General features: G+C 43.3%; 1 protein-coding gene across 7 annotated transcripts; it reads left to right on the top strand.

Annotated features, from left to right (window-relative positions):
- The first annotated feature begins 485 nt into the window (after positions 1-485).
- On the top strand, positions 486-22,958 carry LOC108107342 (ion transport peptide). 7 transcript variants are annotated; one of them, XM_041819833.1, is made up of 4 exons: positions 7,297-7,783; positions 9,167-9,411; positions 19,548-19,765; positions 20,341-20,615. In XM_041819833.1, exons 2-4 carry the CDS (start codon positions 9,328-9,330, stop codon positions 20,480-20,482), a joined length of 444 nt encoding a protein of 147 aa, XP_041675767.1. In that variant the 5' UTR covers positions 7,297-7,783; positions 9,167-9,327; the 3' UTR covers positions 20,483-20,615. The 7 variants fall into 7 exon arrangements, 6 of the variants coding, with proteins under 6 accessions (XP_017070326.1, XP_017070327.1, XP_041675767.1 ...); XM_041819832.1 differs by lacking the exon at positions 20,341-20,615 and adding an exon at positions 22,434-22,958 and having other exon boundaries at positions 7,388-7,783; XM_017214836.2 differs by lacking the exon at positions 20,341-20,615 and adding an exon at positions 20,641-20,853 and having other exon boundaries at positions 7,393-7,783.
- The last annotated feature ends 341 nt before the right edge of the window (positions 22,959-23,299 follow it).

The raw sequence follows: 23,299 nt of genomic DNA, 5'->3' as shown, positions 1-23,299 counted from the left end.
TGTCGCCAACGCGGCGTATAAGCAATTGCAATTGAGTGGGCGTACGCGGCGGATGCGAAATGTATGGGAAACTGGAATGACGGGATGCTGTGTTCTGGGATGCCGGAGGAGGACCAACTCGGCATGGGACGACACACATTAACACACAGCAGCGGACCAAGTGGCGATAAGAGCGCGTTTTAATCAACGTAATCATAATCATATGACCAGAACAGACATTCTGAAGCGGCACAATCGTATAATTTATACGCTTTTCTTGGCTTGAGTTCAGTTTGAGTTGTGTTTGAGTTTGAGTTGTCTTGCGTTTGTGTCTCGAGGCTCTTTGTAATCAGCCAATACTAACCGCGTATTATGCAAAACCATCGGCACCACCAATGTACCACTATGCCACCACACCACTACACCACCAACCCCAAGCCCTTGCATCCGCTGGATGCTAGCGGCGTATAAAAGCGACTTGGCCAGAAGTTTCGCAAACATTTTGGCATCGACAGAGTTTTGTGCTAGTCTCGTCGGGAATTATACACTTTGTTTATTCTGCAAAACCGTCAACTTAGTGAAAGGGCTTTTAGAATGGTGAGTGGAAAAAATTGTTTTTGAACTCAGAATGGGATCAAATTCTAGGCTTATGCAAAAATATGGATTTCTTCTTATATCTATCATATCTATTTAGTTAGTATACTTAATAATTTAAGATAAATGGAAAAGTAGGAAAGCAGAACCTTAAAGATCCATTCAGCGAATGAACGTTATTTGTGAGATAAGAGATACTTTCAGCAGAACTTGTCCACATCAATCCCAACGGATATTACACTCTCGATCAGTGTGGGATTCGAAATCCGCTCAAACAGACGCATAAGCCCATCAACCGATCGATTGATCGCTTGTGGTCGATTGGGGCTAAGTGTGGGTATCAGAGGCTTTGGCAATGCTTTCCGAGCTGGCGCCTGGCCGGACTGGGTCTAAAAATAGATTTAGTTTCAATTACAGTGGAAACGAGTTTGGCGGCGTCGACGGCAGAGAGAGGAAAAGCCATCGTCCCGGGCATTTGGCAATTGAAAATTGTTTGGAATTGCTATTTATGTTGTGGCGCGTCTCTCTAAATGGCATCGGTTATATCTGGATTTCCTAAGTGCCCATCACGAGCCACAGTCACGAACCGAGATACATCTGCAAATCGTTTTCGCTTTGACCTTTGCGAGGCTCTGAGAAAGTGCTCGAGTCGCGAATTTGGAATCTCGAAGCTCGAATCTCCAAGCCGAATCTCTATCCGAGCTTGTGCCTGGCAATTCCTTACAGTACCGTTCCCGTGCTTCCATCTTTATCATTTGCGTGTGCGCCGCTCATTTAGATCTGAAAGCGGCAATTAGCCCGCTCAACTGCAGCTAAATTGACCGACCGGTCAAAGTCAAGTCAAGTCAGCCCAATGCAGCGTTTCTTATTTTCCATTGCTGTGGGATTGGATCGCGCCTGCATTACATAACCTTGTCCGGGCCACATATGTAACTCCGCTGGGGACCAGGTCCATTGCCAATTCCACGCCCAGACCCATGCCCAGACACACGAACCATATTCTGATCACACCTGGAGGCAGGCTTATTGAATCACACTTGTGCCACATTACAAGTTTGTTGACTCTCCGCTGACGTATACGTAATATTTTTATTGAATGTGCCATTCATATAAGAAATGCATGATATATGAGCCGGGGACTGAGGGCTAGTGCAGAATGCTCGTAAATCTAATTGTGGACAAGCGCTGCTGTACAGTCCAACTTCCATAACTCAGGGCAAAATCGGCCTTAAATATTAGTAGGACTTTTAAACGGCTTGTAATTGCAGCTTTACTAAATCAGTAAATCTCAGAATGTCTCTCGAAAACCTACAAACATTTTTAAAAAATCTAATCATTAATTACAATTTATTCTTGAAAGTTAATGTTTTAAAATTTAATCACTAAAGATAATAAACGGTAAGAAGTCAGTTACAAGTTACAAGTTTCCAGTTCGACTTCTGTAAGTTGCTCTGTATAGTGAGTCGCATGCATTGGCTTCTGCGGGTGCTGGGACAAGCGGACAGACAGAGACAGAAAGTGTGGCGGAAGGGGTAGGGTTATAGAACGGAAATGGGCAATAATTTGCGACGCAAGCTTTTTACACACGCCTTACAGGGCACTTCCAGGCTACTCTAAATCAAATCCCAACTCCAACTTTCCGGTGATTCTTCTTCGCTTTCCAAACTGCGTAAGGGTATGTGTGCGTGTGGGTGGGAGGAGCCGCTCTCTTACTGGAAGACAGAGAGAGAGAGATTGGCTTATGCTCACGGTTTCTTCGCGAGAGCCCGACTTACAGTTACATGCTTCAATTTCAATTAGTGAACGTGCGCATGTGTGCGTGTGTGACACGGTGAGCTAAAGTCAGTGGACAGGGGCGTCGATTCGCCGACGAATGCAGGCGAACGGGGGCCAATTACCCCGATAACCCGATAAACAACGACCATGACTGGCTGTGAATATGGATATGGATATGGATGTGCATGTGGACTTATCACCCTCGAGCTACTTCCTTTGTTCGTCTAAAGACCCCTTAGAGGCGCTTGTCTCCTCGTTCGTGGGATGGATGAGGTGAGGGGTGATCGAGGGGGTGGTACGGTGGGGTGGGTAGACAAGATTTGGGGCCGCATTGTCTCACAGACACACACACACACTCGAAAACGAATCGAAAGGCGAATCAAACCGCTGGCACATGCGTGCTCTTTCGAGCAACAAGCGTTCCAAATATCCAGCGAGGGGCGGTCTCTGAGTTTTTCTCTTGAGTTACACTTGATTTTGCGCATTAAACTAAAATATATATTCTAATTCAGCCAAAATAGTCTGAACAGAAGCGTAGGCTTAGTAATGACCTTAAGCTGTAGGTTGGTTTTACTATCCTTTAAAGAATTTATGTCTTGGAAAGAGTTTAATATAAATGCAAAATAAACGAAGACTTTTGTGGAACTTTTCAGTTCACCCTCGACCCCTCGCACGGCGTTCGTGTGTGTGCGGGAGTGAGTGTGTGTGTGAGATGGTGTGCATGGCAGAACGGTCCCCAGCATTTTGACATTTAATGTTTGCAGTTAGTCTGCTTTCGCTTCTCATGCGGTTTGGGGTTTTTCCTATTTTCTTTCGATTGGCTTCGCCGGAAAATCCTTGTGTCGCGATCGCGATCGCGTCCGTTGCCTTGGCCAAAGCCATATAACTATATCTATAGATATATGTGCAGCTGCACCGCCGATGTGCAAATATTTTGAGCTAAGAAGTACACATATGTGAGCTGAATAAATACGCAAGTACACATACTATCTGTTTGAATGTGTGAATAATCGGTGCGAACGTGAGAATCGCGCTGGCGTTGCAAGTTCGCAGTGTAGTTGTTGTAACATCGACGTGGAGTGTCAATTATGTGGAAATATATTTACAAAGATACCCCCTGTGCCTGTGTGCGTGTGTGTAAGTGAGTTCTCCTGGCACTGAATGTCACTAAAAGAGAGAAAGAGAGGGAGCGAGAGTGTGGGAGTGGAAGTGGGGCTGCTGCTCTCTTTCCAGTGCGTGTAGATCAGTTACCGCCAGCAACAGCAAAAGTAAAAGCAAAATAAAAGACAACAACAACAATAACAACAAACAAACAAACAAACAAGCGACAATTCACATTCATTTCCATTCATTGCTGCGATTATCGCCAGTTTTGCTTTGCTCTTTCACCACGCACGAATCAGTGGGTGAAAGGAAGTGAGAGTGGAAAGAGTAGAAGAGTGGAAGGCAGAGAGCAAGTGAAGTGAACCGTATGAAAATGCAAACGGGGAGTGGAGAGTGGAGCGAATGAAGAGGAAGCAGCAACAACCAAAAAGTTCGCTCTGGGCACGCCCCCTTATGACGCCCCCTGTGACGCGTTATCAGCGGAGACCCAACAAACACAACAAACACAAAGACCTGACCAAAATCCACACAAAATGGCGATAAACTCGAGTGCCAGAGAAATGCCGCGGGCCTAAGGAACTTCGCTCTCTCACTCCAACAAATAAAAAACGAAGGAGGTAAACAAACTCGTTTCTGCCCCACAACAACGATACCCCCACCTGAATACCCCCATCCAGAGATATCCCACAGAACCCACCAGAATCGGCGATAAGCATCCGAAAGTTTGGGTGGCCCAGTCCACAGAACACCCCGCACCAAACCCGAAACAAGCGCCTAAGGTAAGCCCAATTTCGATTCTTCTGAGCAAAATACCATTTCGCATTCCTACACTCAGAGAAATGGGGTCATCTAAAATATGAAGTCACTGACCAATAACATATTAAAAACCTCGTTATCTGGGTTTTTATTTAATTCATCTCATTCGAAGCGAATAAATTAATTGAAGTGTGTGAAAGTAAATCACAAGTTATAGAGATCGTTAGGTTTGGAAGACGCTTTTCGCTCAGTGTTCCGTGATCGACATTCGCGAATATGTCCGTTTGTTGACTGTTTGCACTCGCTTTAGCGGTGTCACACCCTTTTTACAAGTTCAGCTTTTGTTCGGAGCGCGATCTGGCCCACTTGGAGGTTAATAACATTGGGGCGGCCAAGTACAGAGTATCCGTAAATTCGTAAATCCGTAAATCCGTAAATAGAGGATGACCCTGTCCCTGTCCCTGGCCCTGCATTACTTTTCCGACTAAACTCGCATATTGAATGGGGGGCACAAATTCGTGTAAAAAGGAATTGTTACAAGGTCGGTATAGATGTATGTACTTATAATTTCGGTGGTGCTTCAGTTAAAATTAATCCAAGTGAGTGTGTGTGTGTATCAGTCAAGATTCTCTTGAGGCAATTTCCGGTTCCGTTATTTAAATCTGTAATGGGAGCTCCATTATGGCTGTGTGTGCGTGTAAGTGTCGCTATGCCACAGCCATTATACATAATGCACATCCCAATTGATCAGCTCTTGCGTGTGGGAAACTCTTTAATGTGATCATCAAATTTGTCTTGATATCTGCTGAATGAAATCGTTTTATTCAATTACTCATGTGGCCTGTTATTACTTTGTTACCTATAATTTTCTAAATTTATATCTCTATATCTTTTTCTTTGTTTTTAACTTGCCTTGGCAGAAAGCTAAAGCAGCTATAGTATATTATTTACTTTCGATTTCAAGGAAATTGATATTACCACCATATCATAGTTCTTTTTGATATCTTTTAATATTGCATACTATAAGGAATATAGGAAAAGCCTGCATTAGAATGGTATAGTAAATAAATAAATATTCTAACGATTTTAGATGCTTAGATGCTATATAATGGGGTTACCTTGCTGAGAATTACCATCATAATATTACAGAGAACCACTTCGTCTGTGATATAACACCATAAACTGTAACAGACAATATTTTTCCGTCGGTCAGTTTTTTTCCATTTGTCTGGATTCCAGTTTATCTGGGCAGAATTAGTCATCCAGAATAAACAAGTCGAAGGCACCCCGGGATCCTCTGACCCCAACACCTCGTATCGAACTATGCTAATTGGGCGGCGATATCCCACCCGATACGGCAGAGACCAAAATTGGTCATTAATTGGATTTGGTTCTGTTTAATAACAACAATTGTGGGACTGGGAATGTCCAGAGGGGCGGGCAGGTACGTTTGCATGGTTAATTACGATTAATTGCATTGATCAACAACAAATGCAATCGCAATTGGCAGACAGGTGACGCAGCGTCGCAGCAGTCTACGCAATTCGGGCAAGGTGGCATATTATTATTTTAAATTCAATTAACACCCCTCGTGGGATATTCTGTTCTCTTGTTTTCTCTCTCTATCTTAATATCAAGTCCATTCGGAATGCTTAGTTTAGTGGTTAGTCGAAAATACTTACTTTAAATACCATTTAAATTATTATTATTTATACATTGCTCTGCGAATGAACATGGCAGTAAAATGCAGTTCATAATTATTAGTAACACCCTCTGAGCATCAATGCCTCAATCCAAAACCAGTTCCGATCTTAGAACACGAATATGGGAAATACGTAAATATATAATAAAAAACGATGCAAAAATATATAAATCATTCAAAATCTTTTAAAATTATTGGGTCATAAGACGCACAAAATCTTACTTTTTCTAAAGTATTAGGAAACAATCTTAAATAATTCGCAATTCAATATTGACTCACGGTTTCTAAAACAGCTGACTGAATTCCCGACGTCTTAATTTAAAAATTTATGAGCAACAAATTATGAATTTTGCCAAAAATGTTATCAAATTTTTAAAGGAAATACGCATTTTAAAAATTTTAATTACTTTTCAGAAACTATTTTAAGATAATGCTCACATAGTCAAAGTTCCGGCTTTCAAAATAGCATCGTCATCGTTCGCCTGAGATTTTTGGCCCGATTTTCCCATTCCCGTGCAAAACAATGGAGATTGCTCTGCAATTACAACTGCAGATAATTGCATTGATTAGCAATTAGGTATGACATATACGTATGTATAGGGGAAACCCTACTGCCCAAGAACAGTTATTCCGGCGGCAACAAGTGGTTGCACAAAAGAGAGAGAAAAGCGGCGTAGAAGAGAGTGCGCTGCAGAGATCACCTAAGAGCACACTCAGTCACTCATTCAGTCACAGTTACAGTTTCAAGAGCTAACAGAGCGCTGCTACAATGTTACTGCCGATTTGCGTCGTAGTCTCCCGCTCTCTTTCTCTCTGTTCTTCGAAATGTTAACAGTGGCAGAGGCTGTTTCTCCGCCGCTCTGTGCCACTGTTAACATTTTGTTAGAAAAACGATGCATCATCCTAACATCTTGATTGCAACTAGCGCCAATGTGGCCAAAAGGGAAAACGAATTTGTATAAACTGGGAAATTCCAATAGGATCAATTTTGATTGGCTATTCAGGACTTAAGTACTTTAAGTAGGGTCAGGATGCCAAAATATTGCTGTAAAATGAAAAAAGGGTTTCGCGATGCCTAATGCCACCTGGTAATAATAAAAAGAGTGTTTGAGAATCTCTAATTAAGAAAAATATCATTTGCAAGGTGCCGTTATAAATTTAACTAATTCAGCAAGGCGACATTTGAAAATATATTTTGCGAAAAAAACCTTTATATTGAAGACCGATGCTACAAGGATTTCTAAGGGACCTCACAGATCTCTCCTTGAAGGAGAAAACCGCTAACCACCAGAAAATAAAATATGTTTCATATAATTTTATGAATCAAGTGTATTGCTAAGTAAATTGTCTTTTGAGGCGATGTATTGGTTGAGGGGCTCAACACTCAGCCACGCACACAGGCACAGATACAGTTTCGAGCGCCGAGAGAGCGCTGCCAGCAATCACATAAATACAATGTTACCGCCGAGCTGCGGCGTAGTCCTTAAACGCGAAGCAACAAGTGAGCATCGCATCGCATCGCATCGCAACACATCGCATCGCATCGCAAATCGCACAATTGAGATACTCCGGTTTCGGTTTTCTGTCTTCTGTTTCTTTGTATCGAGTATCGAAAAATAAAGGCCAAAAGTGTGTGCTCGGAAAACGAAGCCAACGAGCCAACAAGTGTTTAAACGGTCGTGGCAAGCAAGCAGTCGCGAGTGAAAGAGCTGGAAAAACCGCCTGGAAAAGGTCACCAGCGACCAGAAAACCGCAACCTATAACCTGTAACCCCTGCAAACCCAAACCTCGTGCCGGTCGGTGCCCAGCACTGGAAATCGAGCGAAGCGCAAAGTTTCCCCCGCCGAAAACAACAAACAGAATTACGAAAATGTAATAAACGTTAAACGTTTAATTATAAACAAAATACAGCTCGAACTTGGTGCAGCTTTCAAGATTGGCAGCAATTAACGTCGGGCGAGGGCGAAATAAACGAAATGAAGCGAAAATAAAAATCACAAATGGCACACATCCCGATCCCGATCGAATGTGGAAAAGTACTGGGCCTGAATCCGATGGGGGGCTATTAAGTAGCCATTATGAGCTATAATACTCCTTGCCCAATATCCAGTGTCCAGTGAGCAGTGACCAGTGAGCAGTACCAAATGCCAATTACCAATTGCTTATCTGTAATCTCCGTCCGCTTTGTCAGTTGACCGAATGGCCTGAAGGCCCAACTACCTGCTGGTTATGGCCAACATGTTATCGCTGCCCTTTTCGCATGATGTTGCCACCTTGCAGCAGCAGCAGCAGCAAGAGCAACCTGAGTCTCTTTCGGTCAACGATTCTCTCTTTTGTTCCACCTCGATCTGGGTTTTTAATGTCGTCGTCAAGCGACCAGAACAACTTTCGTTGATGCCCGACCGATATCGATCCGGCGATGATGTCATAAGTGACCCATGCCGCCGAGTCCCTTCCACAGGGACTGGAATTCGGAATTCGGAATTCGTAACTCTGAATTCTGAATTCTGAATTGTGAGTCGGGAATTGAAAACCTAGCTGACCTCACTTGGTCACATTTCCCCGAAATCTCGCACTTTAATCGCCGGCGTCTATCGCTGCCGTCAGTTTAATAGTGCGTGTGCAACAGGAAATGTACATTTTATGCTGAGGCAGAGGCTGCGGCTGAGGCTGAGGCTGAGGCTGCGGCTGAGGCTGAGGAACACACACATTTTCGTATGATGTGTTTTTGTATGTGCTGTATTTATTTTTTGCGTGCAAACACTTCCGACATTTTAAATGCAGCCAAGCCAGCGAAGCGATCGGACCGGCTAAATAAATCAACATCAGCCGTTGCAGTAGCAACTGGGCCCTGCTGCTCTGCTGCTGTTTTGCCGCCGTTTTGCGGCTGCCTTGCTGCCTTGCTGCTGCAGCGGCAACCCGTTCATCTCCAATGCATATAAATGATTTTAATCAACGACAGCAGCAACATTAATAACAATAAATGACAATCAGCGATCATGCCAGTTCGCATATGGACATATAAGGAACACGAGCGGATCGCGAAACGTTCCAGAGGCAAATTTAGACGTCAAGCCGCGAGACTTTGATCGGTGATTGCTGTCAGTCCTGTGCTCAACCCGATCGGTTATCCAGATCCGAATTGCAAAAGAAAGAGCGATTAAAATCGAATTAGACGCTGCCAATCAAAGAAAGCATGCCCAACTCAGTCGAGTTCGTGGGAAAGCTGAGCTAACGTATTTATTTCACTTTTAGATAATCCCCAATTAAACGCAAACATCTGCGGCCAAACAACTTACAAACTCACCCAAACTGTGTTACACCAACTACTTAAGCAGTTAAGCAGCAAGCAACAGTACTTAAGCAAACATTTTGTTTCGACATTATACAATAATTAGAAACCCAAACAAACAACGATGACTTCTTTCTCTCCGAAAAGAGAGCAGACATCCAACGGAGCCAGACACAAAGCCCTCGCCATGAAGAAGCTGTCAGTAGATGTGAGTATCAATCTGGTCGGGCCATAAGAATTGACATCAACACCCTGCATATACAGTACTTAATACAAACAACATGTTGTCCCAACAAAGGGCCCTCTTTCCGAAGGGGGCGTGGCGCGGGGGAAGTGCACTTTTCAAGTTCAGAAACGGAATTCCAAGGGGGACAATGGAGGGCGGGGAGCGGAGTCGCTGCTGACGGGACCGTGTCATGTTAATGAACTTGAAAAGACGAAGATCCAGCAGGCGGATGATGGGCACCAAGACGGAGCCGCTTTCTTCGCCGCAGCCGATGACGCTTGGCGTTATAATTAAAGTGCGGGATCGGCCTGCAAGTGAGAAAGTTGAGCAGAAACAGCAGCTCCCAAGTCGCCAATTGGGGGGGAATATTGAATGGAGACATTCAGGCCAATTGACAAGTCAGTCGATCTGTCAAATCACCCCAATGATCCCAATCAGAAGCCATACTTTGTTTCTACAGGAACATAAACACAATCATAGAAGCTTTAGTTAGCCCAACAGAATCCTTTTCCCTCACTCAAAAACTTACTTCTTCTGTTGACTTAAATGTGTTCAACCTTAAGTGATGTTGTAGAGAAAGCTCTTCCCGAGATGAAAGGTTTGTGGATGCTAATGCCAATTTTGTGCTATTAAGTTTCCCCCACTAGTTATTGGTCAACGGTCAATGGATTGACCTTCGCCTTTTGCGGCTTGCCAGAGACTGAAGTGGCTCTAATTGAATTCTGCGATAAATCACTGCCACGCGCCACCTCAGTCGCATCCCATAAGATATATTCCATATACCATATACCATTCAGCATGTAGCACATAGCACTGAGCCCAGTGATCCTCCTCCGCAGCTCTGGCTAATTGAAAAGCAATTGTGGCGCACTCAACTAGGCGAGTGAGGGTCTCCTCGGGGTTAATGTGTGGCAGAAGCTACAGATACCACGACCAGAGTCCAGATACAGATACGAGTGTGTTTCGCAGACGCGCGACTTTGATGTTGGCAACTCAAGAGACCGCTCTCCTGCTCTCCTGCGGCACAGTCATTGGCCATATATCACAGAGTATACAATATGCATATGCTCTTGGCATGCAGTGTGGCCAGTGTGTGTGTGTGTACTCTGGCGGTGCTTTCGTATAATTGTATGTTTGTGCGGCGTAACATCTGCCAACTGTTCCCGGACTTGTCGTTTGGCTTATTTCCCGCAGTTCAATGCCCCAAAACCCTGGCGGTTAGTTAGCTTCGATTGCCTCTTTACTCGGGGGTCTACTCTGGGCCAAGCTTCATCATTGGGAAGAGTGAGTTAGTGGCGATATCATAAACCACTTATCACCTATCTATCCCACCATCTCGCATTGTCTTATCTCAGGGGCGGTTTTATCTGTGTTACCAACTCCGTGACTCAACGGCAATTCAAAGAATTCGGACTGAAAATTACCCTTAATCGTGAGCAGCAGTTCACATTGAAAGTGGCTGATGCAACCGCAAGGTTTTATGGCCTGTCTGCAAATAAAATTGACTTCTGCCTTTTATGGCCATGCCCCGCTAACTCCCAGCTCCTAACTGGCCACTAGTCATTCTTAAAATGCACATATCTCTACATATAATTATATCGACTTATGCTGAACGAGTCAATTAGTTGGCTTTGTTGTTGCTGTCGCCGTTATTAATAAGCGATCGTTAAATTATTAATGGGTTCTTATGTCAGCGGGCAATGAAGTGCTGTAATAAGCCATGAAAATTAACAACAAATTGACAAAACGCCATTAAACCTCACGATAAACAATAACAATAATAACAGCGCCAGCCCAAACAACAAACAACAAAAAAACACAGCCAAAAGAGCAATAAATACAAAGGCGGCTGGAAACGGGGGCCCGTCGAAGTTGAAAAGTTGGAGACCCGCGACAGGTTACCAAATACGAGGTACGTGTGTGTGTGTGTGTGTGTGCGGAGCGGGTCTGCGATATACAAATGTTAATGATTGATTTTGTGTCATGTAATCGAGTTGGGGAGCGGGCTGAAACTAGTTTCAGGCATTTAGCCAACTTAATTGACGTCAACTGGCCCGGTCCGATCTCCTCGCGCGCATTTCTTCCGTCCTTGGCCGTACGACAATTGCAATTGCAGTCGCAATAGTCGTTGCCGCTAGGAGTTGCTGGTGACCTTATTAGACCATTGGACGACTGGAGAATTGGCCAATGGGAAAACCAAGCCAAGCGCCCGAATGGAATGTGGAAAACCCCCAAAAGCGACTTGGTCACTGCGAGATAAGTTTTTGGAAATTCAAACACAAAACTTGACCATTTTGATAATCTAAAGTTATTAATATCAACTTTCAGTCTTGAAAAGATGTGTAATGGTGTCCTTAATTTCTCGCGGTGCATCTCTCCGTTTGGGGAATTTCTCGAATTCTTGGAACGCACGAGCGATTGTACTGGCCACATCTGTAAATGTATCTGTATCTGTATCTGTATCTGATGTGTACCTGGGTGTCAGGTGGTGCACTGTGCTGTTGCTATCTGCCGCTCAAGCTGCCTCTGCCCCACACACTTCATTCACGCCCGATCGTTGAATGGCCGTCCATTGTAATTGGCTCTTTGATCGCGGTAGCCTCGCACTTTGCCAATGACTCATTTCCGATTTTGACATTCGCGGCACGGCAATGTGCACGCTTCTACTTGCCAAGTTCTCTCAACCAAATCCCGAATATAGGTCGTCACTTTGGAATATTTCAAATATTTTTGGGTGTATTTTCGTTCCGTTAATTGCTGCCACGTTTATTGGAATTGCCAATCACTAATACCGGCAAAGTGTGGAACAATCGGGCGGAATTTGAGGCTCTTCTTATATACCTGATATAGAATTTCTGAAAGATTTTCAACTTTTTGTTAATTTACGAATAGAGTTCTTCACCTTCAACCTTAGGTGAATTTCACTTTGACTTAGATTTATAAGGAAAGAACTTACCATAATGAAGTAATTATGAACAACGACTAGCGAAACCTCTTAAACTATTTCTTGATAGTTAATTAATTTCACATTTAATCCTCTCTGTTCTCTAGCCAAGTTAAGCTTCTTAAAACTTTCCTTGATTGCTAGTTCCGCGATTAAGTAGCTGCCTTCCCTGTTGTAAGCCCCTTAGGCTAATCATTCAGACTTTCAAACACTTTCACTTCTATATTCTATTCCCAACTTAAGCCCCCCGAAAGTGACTTCACGAGGCGTTTACTTTTAAGCGGCTTAAGTGGGATTCTGAGTGAGTGAGGATTCCGCGAATTTTGCGATCGCCTGCGACTGAAAATAAACCACACCTTGCCACCATTGTCAAGCGGTGATCCGTGATTGGTGATCGGTGGTCGGAGATGGGAGATGGGAGATCGGGGATCCCCCTTACCGCTTTCCCAGCCTTTCGGATCCCCCACACTCAGGTGGGACCTCCAGCTGCGGGGCGTAATGGCCCTATCGAGAGCTCAACACCCGCTGGGTTACGTTTCATTAATACGATTCACGTAGCCATAACACTCAGATCCAGTCCGAGTCGCAGGGGCAAAACTTAATTATGTGATTTATAAGCCTTTCGATTATCGGTTTTGGACTTTCGGTTCTCAATTTTCGGTTTTCGATTTTATTTAAAACAAAGCGCTCGGCGGCAGCAGCAACAAAAACACCGAAAATTGGCACAATCAGCAAAAAGGCTATCGGCTGCACATTTTTGTGCTCTCTCTCTCTCTGTCTCTGAATATTTTGCAAATAATTTCCTCAATGGACTTGTTTATTTATACGCCAACTGAAAGCATATAAGTAAACATCTGTGAGAGGGAAACGTGTGACACGCTTCTGTGCGCCGCTGCCGCCACATCTGCCTCACATTCGGATACAAGATACGAATTCCGACTCAAACTTTGGCTCAAAGCCGCCCGCCTCGTTGCAAATGCTTGCACGTATCTGTGTGTGCGAAGAAACCGCACTCAGTCGAGTATGATAATTTGGCTTGCATTTGGAAAACGAGCTGAAACCAGTTCGCCATGCCAAATTGTTTTGCTTTCAATTAAACTAATAAAAAGCCAATTGTCGTGTGTGAGTGCTGCCAGTGGGTATGTGAGTGCGAGTTTCTGAGCTTGTCAGATTGTGAGTTTGTGGGTTTGTGAGTCTGTTTGTGCCAAATGGTCGCCCAACTGGCTGGCAAAACCGCGCGACAACGTCAGCAGCAGCAGATACAATGCGCAATATACGATATACGGCGGCTGCATTTCTCGATCGCATGTGGTGGATATTGCTTTTGCTATTGCTGTTGCTATTACGTTGGAGCGGCAGATTAATTGGTGGGCCAGTGCAACGTGGCGTATGGGTGATGCGGAATATGAAATTCCATTCGTAAGCCAAAGGGTGTTCAAGAATACGTTCTCGTAGATCAGATTAATTAGAGGTTTATCATGAATATGATATTGTTTAATATAAATTCAGACTGCTTTTTGCATTAAGCTAATTATTAAAGTTACTTTTAAAGGCGTATTAACCCATTTCAGATCAGTTCTTACGTTCAAACAGCATTTTTCAAATTAAATCATTAGTCAATAGATAAATCAGAAAAGCCTTGTGCATGCCCAGTTATCATAAAACATAGTTCTTATAATAAATATAACCTTAAAGCCTTCGTTTCTCGTAATTAGAAATGAGCAATGTTGTTCGTTGTTATTTAAGATAAAAATAAGTATGGTAAAGGAGGTACAGAGATGAATAGCTTAGTTGGTTAGTATAGAGGCAGACTAATGGCTGTCCTGGAAGCAAGCTGGCTAATTGCCGATCACAAGAACAGCTCCCAGATAACTCCCAAATGTATGCAACGAATTCCGCAGTGGATTATTACATCTTCATTATCAAAGTTAATAGGCGTCATCAATAGGTTTAGGTGGGCAATTTATTCAAAGAACTTGCGGAAACTACATCGCTTATGAGAACTAGCTCGAAAGCTTAGCTAGTTAGTCACTGTAGTGGCAAGCAGAAGCGGTTGAGAAATTTCCACTTGCAAGGTGGAAAATTTAGTTGCAGTTGATTAATTCACTTTTCCAAGCGAGGAGAGAGGGGATCTGGGCGGGCCCAAACTAGTTTAGTAATCGCAATTAGATATTCCATGAGCGTGCCAGGACAAGTGCCGCTCTCCAGTCATTTTTTCTTAACGGCTTTTGTTGGCTTGGCCCGAATGATAAGCATTCACATCACGTATACGCCCGGGTGTTCCACTCGCTCTCTCATCGCCTCGATCTCTCAGCTAGTCAGATACTCAGATACTTAGATACTCGGATACATAGATACTTTTCGTCGACTGCGCCAGACTCGCTGTCGTCGCCTTCGCCGAGTTGGCTGTGTGCGTGAGTATCTGTGTGGGCCGCCTGATAAGCCAAGCGGTAGCCGTGGCCATCCAACCTCAACAGACGATCGCGATCTTCAGTTTTATTTTCGTGCTGCCAACAAAAGTTGACTGCTCGCGCGTCGCTCTCGTTTATGTCTCTTACCTTCTTGATTCTGTTTCGCCTTTCGGTTGGAACATCTCGTGCTGTTTGCCGACTGACTTTTGTCACCGCTGTCTAAACACCGCGACTGTTTGTCCAAGACTCAGCCCAGACGAGCGGCAGACGAGCGAAGAGCGCGGCCAATTGCCTTTTGGCAGACGCCAAGATCTATTGCGAAACGGGCACTCGCCATTAATCTCAATACAGTCAATTGGATATACATTCAGATCACTTGACTCTGGTCCCTTAGCCATGCCCTCCCGCGCCGACGGCCCCCCGGATGGAAGCCATAGAATCGCTGCCGTTGCAGCAGTCACTGTGAGTGGGGAGGCTCTACAGTTGTGGCCTAAATGAACTGCTTAACTATTAAAAAACAGTCTTGGGACTTATAAATAATCTCTATACAAACCTTTAAACGATATTCATGGAAAACCATGAGCCCAACTTATCTCTGGCATTTACACACCTCCTAACTGCTCGTATGTCTTAATAAAGTGAACTCATGTGATGCAAGGGAATATTTAGTCAGATGATATGCGAAAAGTGTTAAGTGAGATCTCGAAGAGGTGGAGGAGCGTTTTCTCCAGTGCACACTGGCTCCAGTGGCTTTCCAGTCGGCCTTTCCTGTTTAGCGTACCCCAGAGATTTCATGAATAAATGAATATTAATCGAAGACACATATCATGCAAATTGGGCTCGGGACTCCTGCATGTCCATCAAATTAACAGCAGCGTTTAGTGGTCCGCGCAGGCGCAGCTCTGCAGTGCTCTGGCAGCATCAAGTGCTGCCGTTGTGCCAGTTTAACACACACACATGTGTATGGTTATGGTCGCTGGTACCAAGCAGTCTCGCCATGAATGTTTATACATGTTGTCGCTGTTCTGCCTCTAGTGGTGTTGTTTTTGCGTGTCTAAGCACTTTTTAGTTGCGCCGTAAAAAACGAAAAACGAAAAACGAAAAGCAAAAAGCGAACGGCGAACAGCGAAGGGGGCCTGTGTTTTATGTTTTGGCTTTTGGCTTTCGGCTTGCCATGCTTGCGTAGCCAAGCGTTAAGACACACACACACTGCCACTATGGCAGTAGATAGTATACTAACTCACACATCAATCTGGCGTATCTGGCATTTAGAATGCACAGTTTTGCAGTCGCTTCGGTGCCGCTTTATAATCCACATAATGCCCGATGATATACACGATATATATCCCCCGATAACATTCCCCGCATACCGAGCACAACTTAAGGGGAACTGATAAGGAATCGCTGGACTTGAACCCAACAAGTATTCTATAAATAGCGCATTTCGTGCCAACTCCGGGTGGGCGTTCCATGAGTGGGTCGACCTTGGGATACCTATTGCGATCTTAGCAGGAATATCATTTACACAGAGATCTATTTCGAATGCTAGGGGCTTGTAGATCAAGGCTGTGCCTCCACAGATGGCAAATCGAATGCAGAACTAACTTTGAGAGAATCGAGCATACCTCTGGCCCCCTTTTCCACCCCAAGCACAATAATAGCTATAAACTATTGCGCAAAAAGAGTTCACAGTCCGCTTTTCAGTCATAATTGGCATAATTATTTTTGGCTCATGACTTCATCCAATGTCGCCTGGCAGCAGCAGCCACAGCAGCAGCAGCAGCAGCAGCAGCGACAAAAACATCGAACCAGCAATCAAATCAGAGCTGAATAGTGGACAATCAGACGGCAATCAACAACAACATTAGCGAGATGGCAATTGAGAGGCGTGCGTGCGGCTCGCTCCAATGATTCAGTGGCGTATACCTACAGTTGTGTGCGGCATTCGGAGCATATGGAGACATAGATAGTGGCTGGAATTCCAGTAATGGGATGACTTGTATGTGCCACACGCTCGCGGCTGGAATTGACTCGAATATTGATACAAAGCGCCGGCCGACAAGTAAAATCAATTGCCAGCTAATCAAAAGTAAAATGCAAACAAATTGCCAGCACATGTCGCATCATCGGACGTTGATAAAGATGATCGAAGATGCTATATGTTCTATATGCTATATACTGTACTGCATGATACTCACATAAGATGCATTTGCTGTACTCTCCAGATCCAAGATCGATAAAGATGACGGCGTTCATTGGCTCCCTTTTAGGCTGATGACGCCATTCGATCGGTCGATCGATCGATCATTCATTCAACTTCTCCCTCAACTTTCCCTTCCACTTGCCCTGCCCCTCACTGTATCCCCCCCCCACCTACGACGAGCCCCCTTTCCATGGACCGTGTTACATTATCTTTGACGCGTTTCGCATATCAATTATGGCATTCATGCGGCCGGCAAAAGAGCGTTAAAAATAGCCGCCTGCAGCGAGCGATGATGCCATAAATCGTGCAACTCGAAGCCAATTATCACCAGATGCTGAAGCCACAGCCGAATCCATCGGGGAAATCGAGTCGAGTCGAGTCGTAAGCAAGCTGTTGCACTTTGCACTGGGACGTCGTCGGGAGATCTCTGACGAAACGAATCCCATATACTAGGTGTCGTTATTGGGCCTGGGTTCCCCGCTCGGTCACCACTTGCACTTTTCCACTCCCTCACACGTGTGGCAGAACCAGCTGCCAATAAAACTATTTGCGCAAAGTAAACTTCATTAGATCTAAGGCTATAAAGCCCCCTTTGTATAATTCTAGTTTTAGTTTTTCAAGAATCGATTCAATCAGAATCATAGCCTTGACTTACTGGTTGGCTAAAATATTAGATATTAGCACTTCCTCAGCTGAATTTTTGTTAAATGAGTTTTAGATAAGGTTTCCGATAAAGTGACGCAATTGTATAAAATCATGTTATGAAACTCCGAAATGTAAAAGACTTATTTCGTCATCAGAAATATTATATTTTTAAACAACTCGGTCATAAAAATGTGGATACATCCTCATACTTAAGATATTATCTATGACGACGTATGAAATAATGTTGTGATGAAACAATTTCCAAAAATTTCGTCATTAAAATTATATTATTTTCTACTTTAGTCATACAAAAAGTTAAGTATTTGCGCAGTAAAATATTTGAAATGTTTTTAAAGATAGTAACTGGGGTTATTAACTGTGACGACAGCTTCTTCATCCTTTCCTATGAATATGTTTACAAAATGCTGCAACTATAATTACGTAGAACTTCCCCAACATTCGTACAAAGTTAACTATTTTTGGGAAATGAGTATAACAAATCTCCTGATAAGGCTTATTGAGTCAGCAAACTATTTAAAATGTATGTTAAAAATAGTAACTCTGGTATTTCACTATGACACGACCCAATATCCAGCATAAATAGTACTACAATGAGTGAAAACTTAACCCTTCTTTAGAAAATGAGTAAATCTCTGGCTGCGGCTTCGATCTTTTTGGAGTCTACTTTTAGGGGCGGAAATGCCTCTTCATGGACAGCCAATAAACATAAACATATGCCGTATATATGCATTTCGGCTAGGCCATTGGCAAGCGACTGATGAACTTCCACAGAATTCGCAATCCCAATGCCCCATTCCCAATCCCATTTCGAATCCCATTTGAATGTTTTCCCATTCAGCGGCCATAAATCAGCGGAGGAATGTGCCCGACTTAATTGAAGACATCAGCAAGGCAATAAAAAATCAATTTGCTAAGATCTTAGATCGTCAGATTCGACAGCCGAAAAAGCTCGTTAAAGCAATATGTTTATGTTTAAATCATTGTCGGCACAAGAGAGCGAAACTGCTTAGCGAATCGCTTTCATGTTGCTGATGCTCGGCGACGTCGTTCTGTCTGCCTTGGCTTTCATTCAGCGATTTTCATTTCAATTTTCTGGCAGGGGTCGAAGGAATTTCACACATGTCGTGTGCAAACAAACAACTGGCACAGCGCGCAATGGAAAAATGTACGCCTTAAATCAAATTATTCAATAGTTCGGAATGCCACGGATCCGTGTATGAGTGAGCGCTGTAATTCCCGAGAGAGCCCGCAAATTGATAAAATATGCAAAGTAAACAGATACCAGAGGGTGGCCATATACCCACGCATACATATATATACGTTTTTTGGGGGCCCGTCCGCCCGTAAATTGGATCTCCTTTGAGCCGCCAGAGCGGCAAACTTACATCATAAATTAAGCCCCGCCGACAGATGGCAAATAATGCAATAAACATTGAAATCGCCGCCGCTATTTATAGAGCTCTCCTGCGATAAGATCGTCTGCGGCAGTGGCAGCGGCAGCGGCTGCAACTGCAATTGCAATTGCACCTTTGGCCACAGATGAGGATGGGAGAAGGGGGACGGGGGACGGGGTCTGGGGAATGGGGTATGGGGTATGGGGTAAAGGGGCCTTATTTTTAGCCAGTCGGCAGACGACTGTCGGACGAGGTCTATTTATAGGGCCCCGCGATGGGGCAGCAGCTTGATTGCCACCTGGGTAACCTGCCCTTGCCCTGTCCTTTGGCGGCAAGTTCCCGATCGGCGATCTCAACGTGGCTTGGCTTGGCCCATATCTGCTTACCCAGAAAAGAGCCGCCCGGGCAGATGGCCAGTCAGCCAGTCAGCCAGTTAATTGATCGCACCTATAAATAGTCATCTATTTTTACACGCATTTCCGGTTTCCCACTCTTTGCAGATGTGTTCCCGCAACATAAAGATCTCGGTGGTGCTGTTTCTCGTCTTGATACCAATCTTCGCCGCCTTGCCACACAACCACAATCTGTCGAAGCGCAGCAATTTCTTCGATCTGGAGTGCAAGGGCATCTTCAACAAGACCATGTTCTTCCGACTGGACCGCATCTGCGAGGACTGCTATCAGTTGTTCCGCGAGACGAGTATACACCGATTATGCAAGTAAGTGTCCCTGGGTGCCACCTCAATCCCGCAGCACAAGGAGCAGAGATTCCCTTACAGCCATCGAGTCACGCCCTCAAGGACACCAATTCGGTCGGATTGGGGTCTTAAGTGCTGGCAGACCCTGACACAGATGCCGGGGTCTCGGGAAATGTTCGCGGGACCTTCGTTTATTTCTAAACTTTATGGGCTCTTTTCTCGCCCGCCCTCTACTTTCTCCTTGACTTTCCCGCACAGAGAAAAACGACAACTGGCCGCAACCCGCTGCCAATTTATATTTTTCCGTTTTCTTTATGTTCTTAGAACTATTATTATGTTAATATTAAATATAAATAGCAAGCAATTTAAATGTTTTCTGACAGTTTAATAAGCATTCTTATTCTTATTTTAGAAAAAATATTTTTAAAATTATTCTAAACATATTTCGCTTTTATGCATTTAAGATGTTAAGAGTTTTAGTCTTCCTTTCTTAACAAATCAAAGTTAGGAGTAAATCTTCACACATCCGATTAGATTTGGTTCTCCCTTTCTCTGTGCGACCTCCTATATCTGTGTTTCTTGTCTATTCGATGCAGGGCCAATTGCTTCGTCCACGAGACCTTCGGGGACTGCCTGAAGGTGCTGCTGATCGACGATGAAGAGATATCGCAGCTGCAGCACTATCTGAAAGTGATCAATGGATCGCCCTATCCGTTCCACAAGCCCGTTTACCACTAGACACCTCTTTCGTTTCCCACTTCCGTTTCCGTTTCCGTTTCCTTTCCGCTTTCGCTTTAAACTGCTTTCGTTTTCCTGATTTCCTGTTTCGGTTACCTTTACGACTTTCAGTTACCTTTGCCGTTGTGCTTCATTTTGATTTTCGTTTCTTATTTTAGGAAAGACTGCTTTGATTCAAAATGGTTTGGCGAATGCCTGAAAGTGCTGTTAATACCCGAAGAGGAAGTGTCAAACTTACAGCACTTTCTGAGAGTAGTGAATGGCTCGCCCATATCCTTCAACATGGGCCCGCAAACATAACTCTAAGTCCCCGCCCCCTCACATACACACACACACACACACACCCAAACTGACACCCCACACACCACACAGAACACACACAGTTGAGGATCACTGGGAATGACGTTGGGAAATGGAGAATGCAATCCAATCCAACTACAACCACAAATGCAGAGCCAGAACAAAGAAATCTAAAATATTAAAACGCCCAAATTTAATTCGTACTTATTTATTACTGTATGCCTTACAGTTTTTACTATATGTGTTTTTTTAAAAACGAATTATTTTTATTAATTTATTGAGAACGTTATGCGTTTGTTGTAAGTAACATAATCGGGCGAGTGAGAGATGGGCGATGGCTGAGTGACGATGATGATGAAGCTGAGGATTCCGATTCGCGGATCTCGCAACTCCCCAATATACATAGAAGCCGAAGTATTTATTTTTAAGTATTCTTAGCTTGTTTTATTATTATTGCGTTATGCGTTATGTATATAAAATAAACAAAACGAATCCATTGTTTTTAATCTATGTAAAGTAAAATTACTCTTATTTTTGTATTCTACTGTAAAATCAGCATTTACAATTTACACTCAGCACACGATTTTCCGCGAGGGCAACAAGCTAAACCCAATCCATTGTAAGCAGACACACACACACACTCTCTCATACACTCACACACTCACACACACACACACACACACACAATGCACACACGAGACCGAAAGTATTTTGCAAATGTATTACACCTACAATTTTGTGCTATTTTGTAAAGATTAAACCCGTAATTAGCGTAAATCTGTCGACGAAAAGAGTAAATATATGCATATACCTTCGTATATACCTATCTAAAGCTAAAACCTAACCTTTATCCGAATGCGAGTACACACATTCTACATATTTGAGAAATCAAGAGAACGCAATTTGTGCAAGACACAAACAAAAACCCCTGGTAAAAACACGCGAAACGGACTGCATTACAAATGTGGCCAAAACGATTATAAGCCCCATGTAAAATAATAAATATAATATTCGCTGGCTATTTGAGAGCATCAAAATTGTGATAAATGAGAATTAAAATGCGCGTGCGCGACGCAGAGCGGCCACAGACCCAGAGATCCGCAAACCCCAGAGAGAGAACGCTATAAAGGCAGCGAAAGAGCAGGCAGCAGCTGGCGACTTGCGCGCGTTTCTGGCGCGACTAAAAACGCCTGCTTACCGTTTTTGTTTTGGTACGTTTTATTTTCTATTATTTTTAATTTAATAATTGATTTTTGACTTTCGGCTTTTAATTAAGCTAAAGTTTGATAAAGTATTACGATTTTTGGAAATATTATTTTATAATTTTAAAAAAGTATTTTTTAACTGTTGGCATCTACATTTTGAGCTAACTTTATAACTTATTTTCACATTTTTGAACAGACATTGCTTGAAATTTTGAAATTCACTGCAAGCAATTTTGACATTTTTTCTTAACCTTTTTGAAAAAAGAATTTTTGAAAAAGACTTTTTGATGGATTATTTTGTATAGAATCCAAAGCTGTGTGCAATTTCTTGCACAAAAGCAGACCAATGAAATATTTTGACTTTTTGGCTCGTTTTCGAGCAAGCTAAGATTAAAAACGCAACATTTAAGGAGGCTACTAATCCCTCTTTCACTTCTTCGAAACAGGCAAGAATGCTTCGGATCGCCCTTCTTCAACGCCTGCATAGAGGCTCTTCAGCTGCACGAGGAGATGGACAAGTATAACGAATGGCGCGATACCTTGGGACGCAAGTAAACTGCGACTCTCTGGGCACTGGCACCGTCACTGGCACGAGCAGCTACTTAATTCTATAAACTATTAACTAAAGTAAAACTATTATTATTGGTAACTGTGGCAGAACACGGCGCGAAACAATGGCAACCAGGAAACGACCGACCCGAGGAATGTGTACCACTTAAACAAATAACTAAGCTAGCGACTAAGCTACAAGCGAAAGCAGATCAAAAATGTTGAAAAAAAAATTATGAAAACAATTACTAAGCTATTACACGTTACTTATTCGCACCGATATCGGATAGTGAAGATTGGTCTATATTTATTTGTATTATTCGCTGTCATGCACCTCGATCCGTGGAGCAGTCTCGTTTAGTTTTAGTAAGAAAGCCAACTAACAAACAAACAAGCAACAAACAAACAAACGAACGAACGAACAAGAATCAAAATGTCTGATGTAAATAAATTATTTTTGTATTCTTTAAAAAATTTCTATACATACATATTTATAACGCCTATTTTGTACATTTCTTTTATTTCGTAAGCTTAAGTTAACTTGTTACGGCAATAAATTTTACGTTCCACACCTCCCCCTCACTTGCACCACGACAATAGAACCGAAAACACACCCGAAGAACATCACACGGCATAGTTCGATTCGATTCGATTCTTTGTACTACTGCAGATGCCCTACGATTACATAAATATTAATTAATTTAAACTTGTTTGGATCTAGTCGTAAAATATAAATAAAGATTGTATATTTCAAGAGGAGTCG

This window comes from Drosophila eugracilis, unplaced genomic scaffold (genome assembly GCF_018153835.1).
Source record: "Drosophila eugracilis isolate 14026-0451.02 unplaced genomic scaffold, ASM1815383v1 contig_1765, whole genome shotgun sequence".
NCBI lineage: Eukaryota > Metazoa > Arthropoda > Insecta > Diptera > Drosophilidae > Drosophila > Drosophila eugracilis.
The sequence above is the reverse complement of the archived record's forward strand: the minus strand, read 5'-3'. Positions and strand labels throughout refer to the sequence as shown.

Bases quoted from the DNA above. Each gene is read 5' to 3' on its own strand.
- LOC108107342 (XM_017214836.2), top strand. From the start codon at position 9,328: ATGACTTCTTTCTCTCCGAAAAGAGAGCAGACATCCAACGGAGCCAGA. The intron at 9,412-19,547 runs GTGAGTATCAAT...CACTCTTTGCAG, and splicing joins TGAAGAAGCTGTCAGTAGAT to ATGTGTTCCCGCAACATAAA. The intron at 19,766-20,640 runs GTAAGTGTCCCT...TTCTTATTTTAG, and splicing joins AGTATACACCGATTATGCAA to GAAAGACTGCTTTGATTCAA.